Source organism: Ursus americanus, chromosome 2 (genome assembly GCF_024610735.1).
Source record: "Ursus americanus isolate L20-20 chromosome 2, mUrsAme1.1.p, whole genome shotgun sequence".
Classification (NCBI taxonomy): Eukaryota; Metazoa; Chordata; class Mammalia; order Carnivora; family Ursidae; genus Ursus; species Ursus americanus.
The window spans coordinates 82,231,804-82,254,679 of NC_142128.1; the positions used below are offsets into that span (position 1 = coordinate 82,231,804).

The window sequence follows — 22,876 nt, forward strand, 5'->3', positions numbered from 1 at the left end:
TGGCTCAGGTCATGATCCCAGGGTCCTGGGATCGAGCCCCATGTCGGGCTCCCTGCTCAACGGGGAGCCTGCTTATCCCTTTCCTGTTCCCCCTGCTTGTGCTTTCTTTCTCTGTCAAATAAATAAATAAAATCTTAAAAAAAAAAAAAAAAAGGTGCCATTTCAAAGCCAGATAAAAATCACCTCCCATTTAGGACTATCTGCATTTCTTTGCTGCCTCTGGAGGCCTGCCCTGTGCCCACTGACGGCACTTCCCAGTTTGCCCTTTCTTCTCCAAGGCTGTGTAGGAGTGAATGTGAACCTCTCCTCCTCCCTTCCAGAATGGTAACTCAGCCTTACCAAGCAGATTGGCCTCCAGGTCTGGCAGGAAGCTTGAAGTTCCCCACTGTCCTTGGCTTCCTGGGTGGAAGAGCCATCTGACAGACCGCCCCAGTGAGCAGGCTGGCAGTGGAACTGGAAAAGAACCTTCCCCGCCCTGTCCGTGACCCTGCTCGTGGTCAGGCAGCACAGGATGCTGTTCTTTGTGGCTCCGCTTTTCCAATACATGCAGAATTCCAAAGCTCCACTTTCTTCCAGTTGGCAAAGCCAGCTCTCTCCTTCTAAGAAAAAAGACGCACTGCGACGTCAAATTGTGCTTCCTGGCCCTTCCCTTTGCAAATGGGGTGTGAGTGAATCAGAGACATATGGGTTACATTTCCCTGGAAAGACACTCTCAAGTTCAAAAGAGAACTTGGCAAAAGGCAGTGGGGGAGGGGGGCAGCTTCGGCACATCAGAGCCCTCGAAGCACTTCTCAGAGATACTCACCAGCACCACACACCCTCCACCTGCCTTGGGGGTCCTCAGATCTGCCCACGTCAGCATGCAGGCATTGTAGGCAGCAGGTATGACTCCCTGGCTGAGGTCATTCACGTTGCCATGAGGGGTATTTTTAAAGGGTGCCCTCCGAACAATGTGGGCTGTCAATGACTTTAAAACCCTCTATGTCTGCATAAAGGAGCATCCCACCAATAACACTTAACCTGTTAACTTAGAGTTTTGCCAGAGGCTGTACTTAAAAAAGAAAGCTAAACATTTATGACTTGGTATAATTGTGAGCCTCAAAATGTTCCCCTCCCTGGGAAATACATGCCATACTCTGTTTTATAGGCAGGTGGAATTATGGTAATGCCTTTACCCTCTTCTGCTTGTCCTTTTACTTGTTACAATTGCTTAAATTAAACCATTGTTTAATAGGGACTGCTGCAAGCTTTTTCCCAGCAGCTGGGATCTTAAGGAATGATTGCTCAAGGCCTCGGACATCCTCTCCTGTGGCTGATGTGGGGGCGGGGATCAAAACTCATCCACATCACTCCCAAAGGGGACTCGGAATGCTGCCAGACAGGGGACAGAGGGCTAGTTTGTAAGTTTGGGAGGATGCTAGTGAGGTTTATCCTAAATATGGCTTACTAGAAAAGAGTATCCCACTAGTGATGACACCTCCCTGGAATTCAGGACTGTTGCTGGCGAGGTCCGGAGGAGAACCCAAGGGACTGTTTGGTTCTTTTCCAAATACCAACAACCAGACACATCATTCCAACACTGGCCAGTCCTTCAGTTCTCCAACTGGGTGTCCAACAATTCAATTCATTTCTGACACTAGCCACCACCAGAAATTAGTGTAGATCCCATAGGTTAGGGACTCAATCCCACGAGCCTGCCCTCACTTCACACAGCAGCTGCAAGTGGAGTCCCCAGGTGACCTGCTTTTTTGCCTGCCGGACTGCAAATTGAGAGGGCTCCAGGTTTGATAATTCCTTGAATGACTTCCAGAACTCAGGAAAATTGTTCTTGCTATCACCAGTTTATTACAAAGGATTCAACTCAGGAACAACCAAATGGAAGAGATACCTGGGAGTGGGGCGGCGGGGGGGGGGGGGGGGGGGGCAAAGAGCCTCCATGCTCCCTTCAGGCATATCACCCTCCCAGCCTCTTGAAGCTCCCTGAGCCCCATTATGTAGGGCTTTTTTTTTTTTTTTAAAGGTTCCATTACATAGACCTGCTCAATTAAATCATTGGCCATTGGAGATTAAACATTCTCAAGGCTCTCACCCATTCCGGGATTTAGGAGGGGGAATGGGGCTGAAATTTTATAGCCAAATATGTGGTTGGTTTTTCTGGTGACCAGTCTAGATCCCCAGGTAATGTAGGCCTCCCCCACAATGAGTCATCTTGTTAGCATACAGAAGACAGTAAATTCCAAGGGTTTTGGAACTCTGTGCCAGGAAAGTGGACAAAAACCAAGTATTTGTTTTGTTCTATCAGAGGGACAAATTCATGATGGGCCTAAGCCTCTTTTGCTCAAGCAGGGCAGACTGTGGTATGGGCATAAGAGGAAGCAAGCCCACAAGTCCTGCTCCTCTGGACCATTAACATCTTCCTCTGCTCCTCCTCCAAGAAGTAGACAGGCTGGAGCTCAAAACGTGGTCTTATCTCCTGAACGAGGTGGTCGATGTTGTGCCTTGGTATGCCTTGTATTGCTGCAGACAGGAAAAACCAAGGAAGCTCCTATTTCTAGAAAAAGTTTTTGGAACCTGGAGAGAAAACAGAAATGGAAATTTTTCATTCCTACCAATTTAAGAGATTTTAGTTTAAAAAGATCAGGTCTTCCTCGTACCAAGTGTTATCAGAAACAGAGCTGAATTTTACCAATCAACCTCCAAGCGCCCCCTCACTAGAGAGCTTCCTCTGTTCTGATTGGCACTCAGGAGCTCCCTCTGTGACCTTTGCTGTCTTTCTGAGGCCGGTGCCTGCGTGGAGCTATGAACTCTCTGCTCTCTCTCTTTGCGTGTGCGCACTCTCTGTTGCCCTGGAGCCACAGCCGTCCCTGGGGGATTTTTCATTTTGCAAAATAATTTGACATTTACAGATAATTTACTAAACCATTTATTTCCATATAGAGGAAGTCATGCTTGCTGAAGAAAATAAAAATGCCGGGACATCAGCCTTAGAAGGTAAGGAAGTGCTCGAGCGCTTGCCTGCGTTTGTGCCCTCTTATGCTGTGGCAATCTCTTGATCAAAAGAGGAGAAAAAAACTAAAAGAGGAGTGCCCTGGGATTTGAAATGAAAGTCTCCCTGTCATAAAATCTCTCATGCTTTAATATGAAGGGAATTAAGTCATGGATTTAAATGCTTTTTAAAGTGATGGAAATGAAATCCAAGAGCTGCTTTGTTCTAGGGCGTGTGATTGATACTGTACAATGAAAAGACCATCACACAACCAGTGGCACGTAAAGGGATCTTCTGTGAAAATTTGTGGGGATCATCTTGGGACCACTTCCATTAGCAGGGAGTGGCGTTGTTGATGAAGAGCCAGAACAGATAGATATGGCGCCTGTTTACCTACTGCATGTGGATGAGGTCTAGCGGGGATTCTGGAGCCCATGTGTTTTAAGGTGCTGCTGAGCACAGGAGTCATATTTCTATAAACACTGGCGACTTCTGTAACCGTGGCTCAGGGGCTTCAAGGCAGCCGCCTGTGTCACAGAGGCCTCTGACACCCAGTCCTGAGCTTTGCCCAGAATGATCTGGTTGTTCTTGTGTTCTTTCACCGGCCTCCCCCTTCCGGGTGTAGTGCTTCGAAGGGCAACCATCAAAAGGAGCCGGACGGAGGCCATGACTCGAGACTCCAGTGACGAGCACTGTGTTGATATTTCCTCTGTGGGTGAGTGGAACCAGTTAGATCTTCTTTGACTTGTCTCTGAGCTCCCGTAAAAAGAAAGATCCTGTCTTTTGAGAAGTACCACGAAGAGGAGTAGAATCAAAAGAATCCAGAAATAGGGATGTAATTATGGAAGGACTTGGAAATCTAATCTAGATGACAATGAGTTACAGAGAAAAATGGACCATGGGGTTTAGGGCTAAGAATCCAATCCAGATTCTTCAAGTGTGGCAGGTGTATCCCATTTGCATATATATATGATCTGTCTTGGATATGATGATGAGAACCCACTTTGGGATTTTGTTCAGAGGATCCTGAGGACCTGTTGCTTCTAGTGACCCCCATTTGAGGACCTGCGATCATTTGCTTAACCACAGTGGCACCCCCCTACTTCCATGTGATATTTAAACAGATTCCTACTGACAACTCTTAAATGACTGCTCTTCATTCCCAGGTTCTCTTAGATATGCTGGCTGATGGCAGATTTAACCTCCCCAGAAAAAGGATTAGCAGATTTTTACCTTCTCCTTCACTTCATCCTTAAAAGCAGAAGAGGTATACAGAACTCATTGCTGCTCTGGGCTGCCAATGGTAGAAATAACCACAAATGTAGCAAAACTATTCCAGTGCCTAAAGCATATTTAAAAGGAAAGGCCAGAGAGAAGCCCAATCTGTTAAAAACATAAACACCACCCTATTAGGATTCAGGACACTGGGTATATATCTAGTGTCATGCCCAGGGAATCTCAGTTTCCTAGAACTGAGAATGTCCAGTGAGGAAATGCAGGGATCTTTGCTACGAAAACTACGTAGCTCATACCATGGGGATTCCCTGGGCCTGCATCGTGAGGGTCACCTAGCCCCAGGATGAAGCAGCCCACCTCCCCCTTTGACTGCCCCCTTGCCATGGAGGGTGATCTGTCTTGCAGCCTCATTCTTCTTCCCTACTTCTCACCCCTTAGGCACACCTCTCGCCCGAGCCAGCATCAAAAGTGCAAAGGTGGATGGGGCCTCCTATTTCCGGCACAAAGAAAGGCTTCTGCGCATCTCTATCCGCCACATGGTGAAATCCCAGGTGTTTTATTGGATCGTGTTGAGCCTCGTGGCTCTCAACACCGCCTGTGTGGCCATCGTCCATCACAACCAGCCCCAGTGGCTCACCCATCTCCTCTGTAAGTGGCCAGTGACTGCTGGCTGGCATGGGGCAGCTAGATTCGGGTGCGAACATAATAGGCTGGCCTCCTGCTTGGCCTGGCAGTGCTCTGGGGGAGCCCACAGTTGGCCTCAAGGGGTTGGGATATCACACCCCCAGTCCTCTTGTCATTCATTGTTGAATCAGGTGAATCTTTGCTGATAAGTAAACAAAATGGTGTTAGCTTTGGGTACTTTAAGGCCTTCACTTAGTATCTTAAGGAGGCTCAATGGTGTAGAGAGTTTTGGTCACCTCAGTCCTGGGGAGAAAGTTCTTAGGGCAATGGTTACTTCCAGTAGACCAAGATGGGAACTTACAGGTCAGCTCTGGGTAGGGCCCCCACTGGGTGTACATGGGGATCCAGGATGCTGTCACAGCTGGGTGGTGAGTAGGGCGAATCTGGCTCTTTGATCAATGCCATGGTAAAGCCCTTTCTTTCTCTCCTGAGAGCCATATACCACTTAAAGGCCAATGACAAATCCATCCATTGAAAGAGAACAAAGCTGCTGTGTGGAGTGTGCCTGGGCCCCCCAGGTCAGAGTGTATTCAGATATCATTAGGTTTTGCCTGCCATTGACCTGACGTGGTCACTGAATGTCTTTGCCTTGTGAGTCCGTGGGTGTTGAGGGCTCCTCTATAAGGTGAGGGGGTTGGGCTAGGGACGTGCGGGAGCCCATGAAATCTACAGAACAAACGCTTCTGCTCTTGATGCTTTCAGACTATGCAGAATTTTTGTTTCTGGGACTGTTCCTCTTGGAGATGTCCCTGAAGATGTATGGCATGGGGCCTCGACTTTATTTTCACTCTTCATTCAACTGTTTTGATTTTGGGGTAAGTGCTCTGGAGCCCGCCTGTCCTCCTGCTTTGTGTTGATATGCCACAGTTTGAGATAAGCAGCTTGCTCCACTGCTGAGCGTGAAGCCCTGAAATCAGAATTCATAAAAGGGGAATAAATAAGTTAGCTAAAGGGAAGTCAGGAATGAGGGAATCCTTCCCATACCAGGATTTGTTTGTTTGCTTGTTTAAAGCTCTTTTATTTTTAATGTTTTTAGTGAAGTATACCATGCATACCGTCATGTACACTTAAGTGTATAGCTGAATGAATTTGACGGAGCTGCCCATAGCAAGTTTTTAACCACTTACTATCTTGGGGGAAGCCTGAGAGAGAACAAAGGAACTGATTCCAGAAGGTGGCTCAGTAAAAAAGAGAAGCTTATATGTTTGTGTTTTTTTTTAGTTCAGTTTAAAATTGGGAAAATTATCTAGGTATGCCCTCATGCAAACATGCACATGCATACACACACACACGCACGCACGCGTACACACACACACACACACACACACACACACACACTCCTGTCTTAGCAAGTTCCCACATTGACTATTTCACCCAGTGCTCACTTCCTAAATAGTGTTGATACGTAAATGTGTGCACATCTAGCACTCTTCAAGGTGCTCTGACGTACATATTTGCCCTCCACTGCTTTCAGGATCCTAGCCACTCATCACGTATTAAGAGTTACCTTTCCCATTTGCAGATGAGTAAATAGAGGACATCGTGTGCAAGTTCACATAGCCAGTTAGCAGCAGAAGTAGGTGGCAAAACTTTGGGTTCCTGAACCACTTCTCTTCCTGCCAAACCCACTTCTGTTCCTGCCAAATCTTCAGTTAGGTGCTAACGATTTTGAGCACTTGCCAATCTGCATTTTCATTTGGAACATATGCTTCTGGTTGTGGGCAATTTTCAGGCACAATAGCTAGTGAAAGACCATTCCCTATATACGTACTTTTCAGCATTGCAGTGAGGGTTAATTTTTGTTACTTCTCCCAGTGCATTGTGTAGAATAAAGTAGACATTCAATGAACATATAATTAAAACAAAAACCAAATTGTTAATTTGACATTGCTATTTTCTACAGCAATCAGAAATCTATATGCCACCAAGTAGTACTGTCACATTGAGGTGTATGGGACCTGAGTGACTGAGAGATATTTCACATATGGGTGAATGAACCATTCTTGGTAGCACTAAATTCTAGGACAGTGAGAGAATTTCTGTGGACTTCCTCTGAGGTTTTTACATTGGAATGCGACCTGTATTAACTGAAGTTTGTTTCCTTGCTTTGATTACCACTCTTTTGTGTGTTTGTTCAGGGTTTTATTATCTAAGAACAGTTGTGGCTGTCAGATTTGTGCAGAAGCAGTGACTGGCTCTTGTAGTTTCTACCAAGGTCAGAGCAGCAGTCATGAACCAATCTCCAGCACGAAGGAGTGAAGTCAGGAAGGGGGAGTGGAGAGCAGTGGGGAGGGAGGCCATAGAGTCTCATTATCCCTTGGCAGCCTTCACAAATAGGTAGTCTTGTTGGAGCTGTGCTGGGTGGGGAGGGGAGAGTTTAATTTCACCATAGCCCAGTGACGTTTTGACTGCTGAATGCCAGAAGGCTCCTCTCTTCTCCTCCTCCTCACTGTGGCTGGGTTTGGCTCTTTAGGTCACAGTGGGCAGTATCTTTGAAGTGGTCTGGGCAATCTTCAGACCTGGTACATCTTTTGGAATCAGTGTCTTGAGAGCTCTCCGGCTTCTAAGAATATTTAAAATAACCAAGTAAGTGATCAGAATCTGGACTCTTCCCAACCACCTGTGAGAGTAGAAGCTTCTCTCTGCCTTATATTTCTTTCCATCCCCTGTTCTCCTTTGCCACATGTTCCCCTTCCCTACCACGTCCCTTACTCCATTCTTCAGCTCCTCCTTCTCCAAAAATCAAACCAGAAAAATACCTATGATGCCAGATCCATGCCACATTCCCAAGGGGAGCCTCATTGTTGCTGACATCTCTCCTTCGCACAAGTATAAAAATACAGCCTATTTCATAGACTACCAGACAGATGCCCAGCTGGATTTCGGGATAATTTTACATTCAGTGTTCACTGCTGTAATGTTTGGGTTTTGTAGGTATTGGGCATCTCTGCGAAATCTGGTGGTCTCCTTGATGAGTTCTATGAAGTCTATCATCAGTTTGCTCTTCCTCCTCTTCCTCTTCATCGTTGTCTTTGCTCTCCTCGGAATGCAGCTGTTTGGAGGCAGGTAAGCACCAATGAATTCCACCCAAAGGAGCCTCAAAACACAGTCTTCAGCCTGTGAGCGCCAGGGTTTCTAATTTGGACACCATGCTATTATCCTGTTTGCTTTGGCCCACATCAACCACTGAGTGTGTGTATGTGTGTAAAACATATGTGTCTGCTTTTAATCTTTTCACACTGTACAGGGTTCTGGGTCTGGAGACCCCTTTCTTTGGAGCTGTCCCCAAAATGTACAGCATGGGGCCTTATAACTAAAGATCAGCCCAAACCCCGTCTCATCATCCACACCCTTTAAAGTCCACAGTCCATCAGTAGTAATCACTAATAATACCATCTTCATAAGTTACATGGAATGGGGAGAAATTAGGGAAGAGGAGGATATGGAGAAAGGGTAAAAGAAGTGATAAAGCAGTAAGGGAAACCTTGGTATGTGAGATTTTCATTTTATTCTTCTCTCTGAACTTCCTTTTCAGGTTTAACTTTAATGATGGGACTCCTTCAGCAAACTTTGACACCTTCCCTGCAGCCATCATGACTGTATTCCAGGTATGAGGCCCACTGGCAGTTAAAAATGTTTTGTAGGATCTTTTAGAACTCACACCGTAAAATGATATGTTAGGAGAATCCTACCTTTCCACCCTAGGCTCATCCCAGGCAACTGGGACTCTTGTTAAGTAATTATCATCACAATAATTCCTAGAATTTCTGTAGCTACATTCTTACCAGTAATGGAAGAGCTCTATTATGATTACATTATTGGCCTTTTTCCTATTCTTGTGAGTTCGTAAGAGATATTAAGTCAAAGACATTCAGTAACTTACGATATTTATGACCACCATCAAGTGGGCTTTATGCCAGGAATGCAAGGATGGTTCAATATCCACAAATCAATCAATGTGATCTACCACATTAGCAAAATAAAGGATAAAAATCATATGATTATTTTAATAGATGCAGAAAGCATTTAACAAATTTTAACATTCATTCATGATAAAACTCTCAATGAAGTGAGTATGGAAGGAACCTACCTCAACATAATAAAGGCCATATATGACAAACCCACAGCCAAATCATACTCACTGGTGAAAAGCTGAAAGCTTTTTCTCTAAGACTAGGAACAAGACAAGGATGTCTACTTGCACCACTTTTATTCTGCATAGTGCTGGAAGTCCTAGCCACAGCAATCAGACAAGAAAAAGAAATAAAAATCATCCTAATTGGTAAGGAAGAAGTAAAACTGTCATATCACATTTATGGTTTTCTGAAATTGGAAGCATCTTCTAACCCATATGTCCATTTAATGAATTATTTTTTCCACCCACCTCACCCCCCCAAAAAATATGTTTTTAAATCATGGAGGGAAACTCAAAAATAAATAATGCTGAAAGCCAAAGAAAAAACTGTTCAGCTGCAGTCTGAGGGTAAACCAGAACCCAGGTTTCTGGAACTGGAGCCCATGAGGCTCTTCCTAATAATGCTGCTGTCCCAAGAACTGTATATTGGCTCCCCTGGGATGCACTGGTAGTGACCAGACCACCTGATCTGTGTGATTCCCATAGGCCTGGCAAAGCTGGAAGTGAAGGGAGTCTGTAGTCAGACTCAGAATAGAATCTTTCCTTGTGATGCTCTCTTTCCATTTTTAATGCCTGAAATTATCTTCCTTATCAGAAGAAAGTTTAGAATTATTTATTAAAGTGACTTTATTTTTCTCCCAGCAGAATGGCCAAGCAAAGGGGTAGATAGAAAACACCCAGGCCAGAATTGTCCTTTTTACATTGGCCCCATCTTCTCAACCAACCCAAGTCTCTGACGTGCCTGTTGTTTGCTTTGCATAGATCCTAACAGGGGAGGACTGGAATGAGGTGATGTACAATGGGATCCGCTCCCAGGGTGGGGTGAGCTCAGGCATGTGGTCAGCTATCTATTTCATTGTGCTCACCTTGTTTGGAAACTGTATCCTTTTTAAGATACTCTTCTTCATGCTGCCTGCCTGCCTGGACCAGCATTTGAGGAGGGTGGTGGTGGTGGTGGTGGTGGTGGTGGTGGTGGTGGTGGTGGTAGAGGTGGGTGGTTTTTTTTCTGGGGAGGGTGGTCAGGGTAGTAGTGGGGTGGATATTTCATGGTATATGAAGAGAAACAAGGATTCCGATCTTAAGGAAAATGTATACTAGTTGGGTAAAGAAGATGAATATAAACAAGGAGATAAAGTATTATCCAAATCTTCAGCATACACAAATAATAATGTGTGAGGCTCTTACATTGAATAGTTGGAGATACTATCAGCTGGGGAAAATAAGAGATGACAAAGATAACTGTAGGCTGAAATAGTGGCCACATTGTAATATTAATAAATCAATTACATGTTTATATAGAACAGGGCCTGCACATAGTAAGATCTCAGAAATATTATGATTAATGCTAGTACTACTTAACAAAGCTAACATTTATTGTATTTGTGCTATTCATGAGACCCTGTACTAAATGTTTTACAGGCATTATTTCATCTAATCCTTACCTTCTAAGACTTAAAAGAAATAACTTTTGAAGTCAAACAATTATTAAATTGTATGGGGAGACTGGAAATTGGGTCCATTTAATTCCCAAACCCATACCTGGTCATAGGATCTAGACTAGGAAGATTTAGGTTTTAATACTAGTAATTCTGCTTATCAGCTGTGTGGCCTTGGGAAAGTCCCTTAATCTGTCTGAGCTTTTAGTTTTCACATCTGTAAGGAGAATAACAGCATCGATCCCTTCGTTGTGAATAGTAAATGAGATCATTTATTTGGATGCACCTTATGAACTGCAAAGTTCTACACAATCACTAGATGTTTTGGAGGGATGGGACTTGCCCTGAAATGGCATTGGTGGAGAAAGAAGGGAGAGCCGTGTGATGTAGCTGTACTTTTGCTTTTCCCATAGTCTCTCAAAGACGAGATACTCCTTTAACTTCTCTGCCCTGAAAATTTCTAAGGGCCAGAACAGAGTATGAACTAAACATGAGAAACACATAAACAGAAAGTTATGCATTGTGTCACAGAAATGGAAAGCCAGTTTGTCATAATGGCCCCGTGATTTTCCTCTTACTCTGAGGATAGTCAGACCTGGACTTTGATGCTAAAACCAGCTCTATATTCCACAACACCTGGACCTCAAAGACTATTAGAAAATTGGGGCTTCAGAGGTTAGAGCTTGGAATGGAAATGGGTTCCATAATGATCTTTTGTGTTCTGTGACATTTTTGTTAAATGAAATGTGGAAGACTTCTAGGATAAGAAGAATGAGAGAAGTTAGCATTCCATTATTGAGAGGCAGTCAATGATGGGTCTGTGGAATCGCATTTCTTTTCACCTTTAAGAACAGAGGAGGATCTTGGTCTGGGTGGGCTTCAATTCCAGCCTCCCAGACAGGAGAGGTAAGCTCCTGCATTGAGCTCCCTACTGTCATGTTGTTCCATGATTCGCTATTCAGTATTGCTATGAGTGGAGGCCATATGTCTTTAAAGGCCCCTTTACTCCAGCTTGGCCCCTGAGTGGTTGGATTCAGCTATCTCTGTGTCCTAGGCAAAGAGAAGCCATGTGGAAGGAAGAAGAGATATTCTTCTTCAGACAGGGCTGCATAACCTCTGCTTAATTGGTGCTAGGGCTTCTATTCCTGCTGGATCCCAGGCAGCAAAGACCTTGAGAAACCCTCTCAGTCTTGCTGAAGCCTATTGGTTTTCTGACTTGCCCATCCTTAACTCATCACCCCAGACACACTGCTGAATGTTTTCTTGGCCATTGCTGTGGACAATCTGGCCAATGCCCAAGAGCTGACCAAGGTAAGCATTCTCTGCGGATCTGATGGTTCTCTTGTGCTGTTGGGCACTTCATCTAGAACATGGGAATGGTGTATCTGCTTTGCATATCTCACAGGATTATTGTTGAGATCAAGTAAAATAATGTATGTGAAAACCAGAGCAGGCTAAGAAGATGTGTGTTCTTAGTAGTTCTAGACATTTCATCTGAACTGGCTTTCCCCAGTGTCATCACAAAGAGGGGACACTTACACCAGGAATGTAGGTGAGGGGATGAGGTCCCTGCCTGATCACCTGGGGTGAGGCCACTTAGCTGGGCAGGGGAAAGGGCATGAGTAGAGAGGCACAGTCTCAGCATTTTACTTTAGGGCAGGTCTGCCTGGAAGGGCCCGGCTCCATCCCTTGCAGGCACTGCAGAACATCTGGGAGCTGTCAGCTCCAGCTTCTGACCTCCACAGCCACGGGCTCCACTGAGGGGTAGAGCGTGGGGTAGAATTCCATGGCTTTCCTGAGGAATTGTGGGGAAGCCTGTGGGGCAGGGTGGAGACCAGAATTACTGGCCATGCCAGGGCTGTGGAGGCTTCTGTCTCCCAAGGCACCTGGCATCTGGCCACCTGAGGTCTCCACGCCTGCCATTTGGCCACCTGAGGTCTCCAAGCCAACCCACCCCCCTACTGCCTTGTTTAACCCCTTTTCCTGCCTTCCTCATTTCACCTGTCTCCAGAACTTGTGGGGAGAGCCAAGGGAGCTATTCTCCTTCATGGGGATCCCAGGCAAAGCCATCTCTGCTTTGTGTCTAGGATGAGCAAGAAGAAGAGGAGGCTTTCAACCAGAAACATGCGTTGCAGAAGGCCAAGGAGGTCAGCCCGATGTCTGCACCCAACATGCCTTCTATCGAGTGAGTTGGCTGTCCCCACTTCACTGACCCCTGGGCTCCTGTGCTAACAGCCAATTCATCAGCTAAAAATGGTATATTATCAGAGGATGCCTACTCCATGCTGGGAAATGTCCTAAGAATACAGCAGTGAGCAAGACAGGGTCTCTTGTTCTCATGGAGCTTTTATTTCAGTGAGAGAGAGAGAGAGATAATGAACACATGTGAATAATTTTAGGTGGTGATCACTGCTCTAAGGTAAATAGAACAGGGTAATAATGCAGAGGAGTAAGAATTGGGTAGAGTACCTACAGGCAGCCTGGGAGGGATTCTTTGAAGAGGTGGAGAAGGCGGTCATGCGAAATTACTAAGGAGGAGCGTTCTCCAGCGAGGTGCGGTGTGGCTGGTGGGCAGGGAGCAAGGAGGAATAGAAGGAGACATGGCCAGGGAGATCCTAGAGGCCCACGTGAAGGGTTTTAGCTTTTATTCTAATTGCAACCATGGAGGGTCTAAGGCAGAAGGATGGATTCTACATTATTTACACTTTAAAAAAATATATTTTATTTACTTATTTGAGAGAAAGAGAGCATGAGCAGGGGGAGGGGCAGAAGGAGAGGGAGAAGCAGAATCCCCACTGAGCAGGGAGCCCGACGAGGGGCCTGATCCCAGGACTCCAGGATCATGACCTGAGCCAAAGGCAGACGCTTAACCGACTGAGCCACCTGGGTACCCCCCATGATATATACTTTTAAAAGGTCACTGTGCTCTATGAAGAATGAATTGTAGGGGCTAAGGGTGGAAGCAAGGAGACAAAGGCTATAAGAATAAAGTAGGTGACGGGTAATGGTAATTGAGACCATGGTAGCAATGGAGGAGATGAGAAGTAATCCCATTCAGTCTGTGCTTTGGAGGGAGAACCAATAGGAAGAGGTGATGGATTAAATGTGATGGGGGTGGGGATAAGAAAAAAAAGAAATATTTTTCCTATGTTTTAAGGTTTGATGCCTAAGGAACTAGGTAGATGGTGGTAGTACTTACTGATAGTCTGGAGAATAGTGGAAATCCAAGGTTCATTTTGAACACATTAAATTTGAGATACTTAGAGGACATCCAAGTGAAGATATTGAATAGGCCATTGATTACATGAGTCTGAAGCTTGGAAGAGAAGTCAGGGTTAGAAATAAAAATCTGGGGGGAGCCATTTGCATTTGGGCAGTGTTAAGCTATCTGCCCGGGCGAGCTGGCACGGAGTTGTAGTGGGCACAGAGTTGTTCAGGACAGAGGCCCAGAGCACTCCTGTGCCCCAAGGTCCAGCAGAGGAGATAGATGGGGAGTAGGAAGAAGGAACATGGAAGTGTCCTATCCTGGAGACCTAGAGAAGAAAACTCTTTAGGAAGGAGCGAGTGGATAGTGCAGCTAAATACTATTGAAAGATCACGTAAGCTGGAGGACAGAGAAGGGACAATTGGGTTTGGCAAAATGAACATTATTAGCAACCTTCAGTTTCAGTGGCCCAGTGGGAACAGAATTCAGTTAGAGTGGATTGGGGAGAGAATGGCAGGTGAGAGAGTGGAGCATCGGGTATAGACTTTAAGGATCTTTCCGGACCTGTGGTTGCTGGTAGAACTAGCAAAGCATGGGCCCTATGTGGAGCTGGAGGAAGGTGTTGGAGAAGGAGCTGAGAATCCCTTTGGTGGCTTCTGAGCCTCCGTGAGGTCTCATGGGTGGCCCTGGGATTGATGGGGAGGATTTGAGACCCTGGGGAGGTACAACTCTATCCCGACACCAGGCCCTGTCATCCACCACTTGCAGCTGGTCAGGGAGGAGCCTTTCTTTGCCAAGTGCTCATGAGAAGGGCTCTGAATGTCCTCTGCCTTGCTCTTGGAGTCATTCTAGAGTTATATGTGGGGCCCTTCTTCCTCTGGACGGTCATCATCTTGCCCTCACCTTTCAAAACTGGAGGCCTGGCCTCTGAGCTCCTTCTCTGTGAGTGAGAAAAAAACAGCCCTCAAACTTTGTTAAAGATTGATGGAGAAAGGCAGAGCAACTCCTTCCTCTCTGGAATAATCTCTGGGCCTTGAGTGGTTCCTTCCCCACCTTCCCTGCACTCATGAGTTTGGGTTAAAAATACATACACACAGGTATGCAAACATGCTGATGGGGAGGGCTGGCTGTCACTTAGGAGTGGGTGGTTCTATTTACTGAGATGAGGAAGCCCGGGGAAGAGTGGGTTTGGAGACGTGAGTTGGGAAGATGCTTGGCCCAGAGTAGAAACTCACTATTTGTGGAATGAAAGAATGAATGAATTGCGGGTAGGCATAGGGCTGTAGGCAGTGAGCTGTGTGCGTGTCTGGGCACGGTAAGGTGGAAGAAGGTGCTACAACCATCCAAGATGAGCAGAGATCCAGCTCCCGTTGCAGGGTGGGTGCTGCTGGCAGGAGCAATGTCAGGGTGGGTGTGTGCTGCTCCGGAGTGCAGGCAAGACTGCTGATTTCTGGACTGCCAGACAGCCGAGGAGGTGGATGTCCATAGAGAAACCTGAAAAGAGCGTTGTTACAAATCAGAAGGTCTGAGGGCTGGTTCTGTCACTCCCATGCTCAGTGTCCTTGGAGAGAGAACCACTTAGGATCCTAGAACCTCTGTTGCCTCATCTTTGAAATGGGAAGAATGCTGTAGCCCTTCCTGATCCACAGGGATAATGTCAGGTGTATGTGAGGTCACATATGCATGAGTTGGAGAGAGGTCGATGCTTCTCTGTGTGATTTTAGGAGTGAAGGTGTATTAATGATGGGCTGTGAATTTGGATATGTGTATGTGTTGAGTGGAAAAGTGGAGTTTGAAGCGTGTATCTGATTTGTATGGGAATTAAAAGTTGGGTCTCTCTTTGCCTGGCCTGTGTGTGTGTGTGTGTGTGTGTGTGTGTGTGTGTGTGTGTGCGCGCACATGTGTGCATTCACGAGAAAGAGAACTTCTCCATGTACTTAAACTTTTACACATGTGCTTCTAGAGAGCTGATATCTGAGTATTTGAGAATTTGCAAATAGATGGCAGCATCTGCTTTCCCTGGTGGGTGTGCATGCTGCCTGGCTAGAGCATTTCCTTCTGTTTCTATGTGCTACCCATGCTGCTTGGCGCAGCACCCCACGGGTGCCTCATCGCATTACAGCTGCCTGTGCTGAGGGGTGCATACTGTTGGGGAGCTCACAGGCATCTCCACAGTGATGTCTGCACCCACTCCCTGGATGCTTGTACACACTGTGCCTCTTCCAGATGCCAAGTGAGGCTCCCACCAGCAGCCTCTCCTCCCTCAGCCCACCCATGTATCAGGCTTCTCTGTGGATGTGGGACATGGCCGTTGAGCAGTGCTACTTGGCCTAGCATGTTCTCCGGTGGTCAGGGAGGGAGCAGCAGTTGCTAAGCATCTCCCAGATCTAGGCAGGGCCCAGTAAGCCAAACTGGGTCTTACAGCCCAGGACTTAGGGCAAGCTCGCTCCACAGGTGTCCCATGTATGTTGTCCTCTCCCTGAGCATTGACCTTGCACTGAGAGCTTCATTCTTAGGACTCCCATTTGCCTTTGTGGGTGATGCCCACACCCTGCCAGTCTGACCTTCTCTTGACCTTGTAAACGAAAGGACACAGCATGTGTGTGTCTGTAGAAAGATTTTTTTTCTTTTCCCTGCTCATGGCTGAGAAGGCTAACACTGTGCTTTACCTGGCTGAACAGACAGAACCTGGAAGGCCTCTGGCCAGGGTCACTGTGTTGCAGAGTTGCGGGGGCATCGCACGTACCCTAAAGTACATGGATAGCTCACGGCGTGGCGACCCTGCCTCTGGCTGTGGGCTACTTTGTGGCTTTGATGGTGTGCATGGCGAACCGTTTGTTCCTGCACGTGTTTCGGTGACTGGAGTGATGAGTTGGGGAGTCACACCCATGTGAATATCCCACACATGATCGGGGAAGTACAGCTCCCATCCAAGTTTGTAGGGTTTCCAGAATAGATCTCTGAAGGTCACTTAGAGGCAAGTGTGAGCGCTGGTGGGGCATGATGAGTGAGCATCCAAAGCTCTACACTCTATGAGATGAGACCTCTTGTATGTCTGCATGTGCGCTTCCAACACCGGACCCATGTGTTTGCACATAGTAAGGGATCAGAGGTCACTCCCTGGGCAAGTCGGAGGTTGGGAGCCTCCAGAGAGCAGCAGGCATGTGGAGAACATGTGGGCACCTAGAGGACTCTGCACCTCTCCCTGGAAACTGGCTGGTGGCTGTGGGGCTTGTGGTTCTGAGAGGTTGGGGTGAACTGAACCTGTTCGTTTTTCTTTCCCAGAAGAGACAGAAGGAGAAGACACCACATGTCGATGTGGGAGCCACGCAGCAGCCACCTGTATGTGTGTACCGGTCTGCGTGTTTGTGAGCGGTTCTGTGTGTGCGTGGGGACACCGTGTCTTCATTCTCACCACGGACACAGTGGCGCTGGGCGTGCATGTCAGTGTGTGCCGTGGTGTGTGCGTGTGTTCCGTGCACATGGTTTGTGGACACTATCCTCTGCACCTCTCCACTTGTGCTCAGTTCAGTGTGTGTCTACGGTACGTGACCCCGTGTGTCGTGCACTCCTCTATGCGGCCTGTGAGTTGGCACGCGTTGGTGTGGGTACTTCGTGTTGGCGCGTGTGCCTCGCACGTGGGCCTGCGTGTGGGCCTCCGCGAGGATGCGTGTGGGCACATGTGAGTGAAAGTAGTGACTACCCTTCTGCCCACGGGAGCCCACTCCTGTGCGTGTCACTTTGCGTGTGCCTGCTGCCACGTGGGGGCTCATCTAGGCCCTGAGCTGAAGCGTTCAGCAGTGGTTTTGAGAAGCAGCTGCCGGTGCTCTCGGCACACACAGTCCTGTGGTTTTCATTAGCTCTTGTGGAAGAGAGCCACGGCACTCTTGTTTTTTGAGGGTGATGCCAACACGGGTCTGCTAGTCACCGTCGTCAGCCATCCTCTCATAGGATCAGACCGCTGTACTTCTCAGCCTGTGCTCCCCCCACCCCCCGCTGTCATCTGAGGAGCAGAGGACAGCGAAGGCAGGGGGAACAAAGGTCTCTGCCCTAGAATTAAGGGCCAGTGCTGAGCACAGGGTGGGTATAGGTAGATGTCCTGAGAGCAAAGGAGAACAGGGGAGTGCAGACCGGGTAAGCCTTTGTACCACTTTCCTGCAGGCCCCAGGGGCTCCGTCCCGGGCTGATGCCCACCGCCCTCCCTCGATGACTGCAGAGCAGGGATGAGAGTGGGAAGCCCCACATGCTAGGAGGCGCTGGTCCAACCACCTACTTGTGTGTGGCCCACTCTGCTCCTTGCATCTTTCTGTGCTTCCTGTCTGCAGGTCCTGGGCTCTGCCATTTGCTGCCCCCCCCATGTGTCCTGCCCCTTTCCCATGGCCACTGAGGGCTGGTCTACACCCCAGTGGCTCCCTCCCTGGCCTTCAGCTGTCAGGTTCTGACCGTGGTCCTCGCCCTTTTCCCTTTGGCAGGAGGGAACGGAGGCGCCGGCACCACATGTCGGTGTGGGAGCAGCGCACCAGCCAGCTGAGAAGGCACATGCAGATGTCCAGCCAGGAGGCCCTCAATAAAGAGGAGGCCCCACCAATGAACCCCCTCAACCCCCTCAACCCGCTGAGCCCCCTCAACCCACTCAATGCCCACCCCAGCCTCTACCGGAGACCCAGGCCCATCGAGGGCCTGGGCTTGGGCCTGGGCCTGGAGAAGTGTGAGGAGGAACGCATCAGCCGTGGGGGGTCCCTCAAGGGGGATGGAGGGGACCTGTCGAGTGCCCTAGACAACCAGAGGAGCCCCTTGTCCCTGGGCAAACGGGAGCCACCGTGGCTGGCCAGGCCCTGTCATGGCAACTGTGATCCGACCCAGCAGGAGGCTGGGGGAGGGGAGACCGTGGTGACCTTCGAGGACCGCGCCAGGCACAGGCAGAGCCAGCGGCGCAGCCGGCACCGTCGTGTCAGGACAGAAAGCAAGGAGCTCTCCTCCACCTCCCGGAGCAGGTCTGCCAGCCAGGAGCGGAGTCTGGATGAGGGGGTACCCACCGAGGGGGAGAAGGACCGCGAGCCCAGGGGCAGCCATGCGGGCAAGGAGCCCACAATCCAGGAAGAAGAGAGAGGCCAAGACTTAAGGAGGTAAGTTAGTCACAGGAGTGCCCTGGACGCATCTAGCCCTGCTGGTGTGAAGGATTCTTCAATACAATCCTATCTGACCCTCGGTTTTCCCTTTTATAAAATGGAGACGATGCTAACGCACCCTTTATAAGATACACGTGAATATGATAGGTGATGGACTATATCCCCTTGAAAACCAGGGTCTGTTCTTCTAGGCCATCTCCTATTGGGAGCGGGTCATGGGCGGATGGATAGGAATAAGGCATGGACACTGCCTGGGGGTCTTATCTCCCCCTCTGCCTGGGTGGGTAGGGGTGGGAGGCAGCGATGCCACGCTCTCCAGCAAGGCTCCTCGGGCTTCCCTCACCTTTCCCTCTTGCCTGGCTCACCCGCCACTTGAGAACAGCTTCTTCCGATCTGAGCAGTAGCTGTCTCCTCCTCTGTCCCTTCAGGACCAACAGTCTGATGGTGCGCAGAGGCTCCGGGCTGGCAGGAGCCCTTGATGAGGCCAACACGCCCCTGGTCCTGGCCCAGCCAGAGCTGGAAGTGGGGAAGGACATGGCACTGACGGAGCAGGAGGTGGAGGGCAGCAGTGAGCAGGCCCTGCTGGGCGACGTGCAGTTGGACATGGGCAGGGCCATCAGCCAGAGTGAGCCTGACCTCTCCTGCACCACGGCCAACACAGACAAGGCCACCACCGACAGCACCAGCATCACCGTCGCCATCCCCGACGTGGGCCCCTTGGTGGACTCAACTGTGGTTCACAGTGAGAACGCAGTCCCTATCCCTCTTCACCCTCACCACCCATCCCACCTGGGGCTGGGGGACCACTGTGACTCTGGAGTCACCCAGTAAAGCTACGTGAAAAACCCCACCAGCAGGACAAAGTCATTCTTCAGCAAGTAAATGATAGCAGTAGTTTTATCTTGGTTGCAGGAAAATAAGTTAGAATTATCTCCAGCTTAAATTTTGTCCATAAAATTTCCTTCAGCCTTGGCCCCTGTGACCAATATAGAGACTTCAGAGAGGTCACATGTGGTTTTGTACCCAGATATATATTCAGCTTTTTCACTTACCATGTGAATATTTGGTGGTGTTCTCCAGGACCTCCAAGGTGCCCTGTCACTTAGACAAGTTAGGGAATCTCCGATGGAGCAGGAAATGGCCCAAAACTGCTCCATGTGGCTTCCACAAACCTGTTTCTCCAAGGCCTCAGTTTGTCAACCCTAAAGTGAAAGCATTGAATTGGGTGATCTCTGAGGTCTTTCTCAGCACTAACATTTTATGAATCTGTTACTCTTATCTACTCTTTTCTCCAAGGAGCTTTTACTCAGTTTTTATCCTAGATCCCTCAGGCAATAGATGTTAATCTCTAGACCTCAAAAGGAAAAGACAAAAATGGACCTACCCCCCATCCCCACTCTAACTCCACCCCAACCTCACTCCTGTCCTTGCTTCAACCCCGTCCCTTTTCCTCCCCTAAAAACATCCCTATCCCAGCCCTAACCCTAATCTCCAACCCCTATCTCTGCCCTAACCCCATCCCCGCCCTAAGCCCACTGCTATCCCTATACTAACCCCAGCTCCATCCCTATGCCCCCCTCATCCCCACCCTAACCCTCACCCACCCCCATTCCTGCATTAATCCCACCTGCTGTCCCCAGCCACAGACCCCACCCTTGCTTTTTTCCATCCCTTTTCCCTTATTTTTCCATTTTCATAGTCTTCTCCTCTCCCTGTTTTTCTTTCTTCCACTGCTCCATCTCCATTCCTTCACCTTCTCTACACTCAAAATGCCAATACTGCTTTAGAAAATGAAGTCTCCCATGTCCAGTACTCCTGGGGTTGACTGGAGCATGTCTCAGGATTTCAGACAACCTTTTTTGGTGTCTGTTTCATTTTATGCTCTAATAAGTGCTTTGGACCCTCTCTGATGAGAAACATTAAGAAGTTGACAACCTTCCTCTGTTCCTGTTCTGGGGCTGGTCGATGGCCTTGGTCATAGGTAAGAGCATATTATCAGAGGGCTTTTGGATGAGTTACCTCTTGGAAGGACCCAGAAGGGGCCAGAACCTCAATGGTTTGCTGCTTGCACAGGGTTCCAAGGTAGAGCAGTTTGCTGAGAGAGAGCAGTGGGAGAGGCTGGCTGCATCCCTTGCCCTGCTCAGAGATCTTCCGCTTCTCTGCCACTTACCCCCCACTGTTTGACCTGCATGTGGAAACGGAGGGTGGTGGCCCAAGAGCTCCACTCAGCCTTGGGCTCCTTCATCCTTCCCATCCTGGAGTGCAAGCATGGTCCCATAGAGGCATGAATATTGCATTGCCATTTCAACATTAATCATGACCAGAACAAGCACGGCCAGAAAGTCAGCCGCAAACAGTAATGGTTTCTTAAAATCTTCCATTGCAGTGTGAGATCATCAAAATGCTACAGGATTTTGAATTGGGAACTAGCTGTATGAACTTAGGATAGGTACTTGAATTCCCTGAGCTTCAGTTTTCCCATATATATAATGGGCAGAATACATGCCATTCAGAGTGTAGTGATTTGAAAATTCAGTAAGTGAATATAGCAAAGAATCTAGATTTTAGATATGTCAACTTTGTAAACTTCACAGCAGAAACAATCCTTCTGTGACCCTGGGAAACATGATTATTATTTATATGGCAAAAAAAGGTCATACCATGAAAAATTAGGGTAAGGGCCAGGCAAGAACGAGAGCAAGGGCTTAATTCAGTGTAATAGTGAACACCCCCAGTGTTTGCAGAGTACCTGGCTAGACACATTCCTCTGACCCCTTCCCCTCCTCTCTATCCCATCCCCATGAGAAACAAAGGGCACCATTCTCACAGGCGGCAAGGTTTCTGATGATTTCAACATGTTCCTTTTGCAGTTAGCAACAAGACTGATGGAGAAGCCAGTCCCTTGAAGGAGGCAGAGATCAAAGAGGAGGAGGAGGAGGTGGAGAAGAAGCAGCAGAAAAAGGAGAAGCGTGAGACGGGCAAAGCCATGGTGCCCCACAGCTCCATGTTCATCTTCAGCACCACCAACCCGTAAGGCACCTTCCCATCGCTCCCCCTTCGGTGCCAGGGTTAGAGCCAGGGCGGGTGATGAGGAGAAGGAGAGATGAGGGTCCACTCATCCTCCTGATGCTTCTTAGTGGACTGTGGCCAGACATCTGAAATGTGCTGGGTGCTCACTGGGGGCGGTGGGTCATGGGATTGAACAGCCTCTGAGCTCTGGGCTGAGTCTACAAAGTAATTTGAGACAGGAAAGCATGAGAGATGTCATGAGAAAAGGACCCTATGCCTCTTATTCCTTTTATTTGGTCAGTAGGTTGTGTGGGGGTGGGGTGGGAGGAAGGAAATCTACTTTGGATGTGTCACCAAATATTCCAGTGGTGGACAGAACTGAGACTGTGGAGCCTAGAATAAATAGATCATCCCCTGGAGTTTAAGAGTATTGGTCCCTCTACCCCATGTGTGGATTTTGAAATGGGCATGTTCCTCAAAGCAGAGGTAGGGGCATAAGATGGAGGTGGCAGAGAAGATTCTGGAAGGTTAGACTGAACTGCCTTTTGCCCTGGAAATGAGCAAGATGTACGCATAGACCAGCTTCTGAGGCTAGGAAGACAAAAAGGTTTTCAGTGACCACATGAGCAGTATTCAGGCAAGGCTCTGGGAAGGAAGGAACTTGGGCTAAGGTATGTCAGGTCACCCAAGTCCAGAATACAGTCTATAGAACATAATTTAATCAGAATACCTGGAGCTCCTGAAAACCTGTTGCTGCTCTCATTAGGAATCAAGGTCTATTGTTACGTTTCTTGGTTCTTCTGATTTCCTTGCTATGTCCCAGTTTCTGTATGGTGGGAGAGTAGACACTGAGATACAGTGGAGGGTAGCGTGTGGCCATGCGGAGTGCGTGTCGTCTGACGCTGGCTGCTCCCATGGCTCAGACGTGCCTACAGGTAATGTATCTTGGCTTGCATACTGCAGCCTCTAACCAATCTGATTACCTTCTCCCACTGGAGCTTTAAATCACGGGTGGTGCCTGCGAAATTAAATTGCTCTCCCCATGGCTTCCTCTGG

The 22,876-nt window shown here is 48.2% G+C and overlaps 1 protein-coding gene across 2 annotated transcripts in view; it reads left to right on the forward strand.

The window, feature by feature from the left end:
* Window positions 1-22,876, forward strand: part of CACNA1E (calcium voltage-gated channel subunit alpha1 E) — a 316,273-nt gene that overhangs the window by 226,634 nt on the left and 66,763 nt on the right. Inside the window, exons 9-22 of one of the 2 annotated variants that reach the window (XM_087858243.1) lie at window positions 2,938-2,991; window positions 3,612-3,701; window positions 4,661-4,870; window positions 5,609-5,721; window positions 7,380-7,492; window positions 7,841-7,972; window positions 8,442-8,514; window positions 9,804-9,921; window positions 11,721-11,788; window positions 12,565-12,662; window positions 16,968-17,024; window positions 18,155-18,808; window positions 19,240-19,553; window positions 21,682-21,841. In XM_087858243.1, the coding sequence (XP_087714369.1) occupies window positions 2,938-2,991; window positions 3,612-3,701; window positions 4,661-4,870; window positions 5,609-5,721; window positions 7,380-7,492; window positions 7,841-7,972; window positions 8,442-8,514; window positions 9,804-9,921; window positions 11,721-11,788; window positions 12,565-12,662; window positions 16,968-17,024; window positions 18,155-18,808; window positions 19,240-19,553; window positions 21,682-21,841 (2,254 nt within the window). The remainder of the gene's footprint in view (window positions 1-2,937; window positions 2,992-3,611; window positions 3,702-4,660; window positions 4,871-5,608; window positions 5,722-7,379; window positions 7,493-7,840; window positions 7,973-8,441; window positions 8,515-9,803; window positions 9,922-11,720; window positions 11,789-12,564; window positions 12,663-16,967; window positions 17,025-18,154; window positions 18,809-19,239; window positions 19,554-21,681; window positions 21,842-22,876) is intronic. The other variant, XM_087858244.1, reaches the window with a different exon arrangement.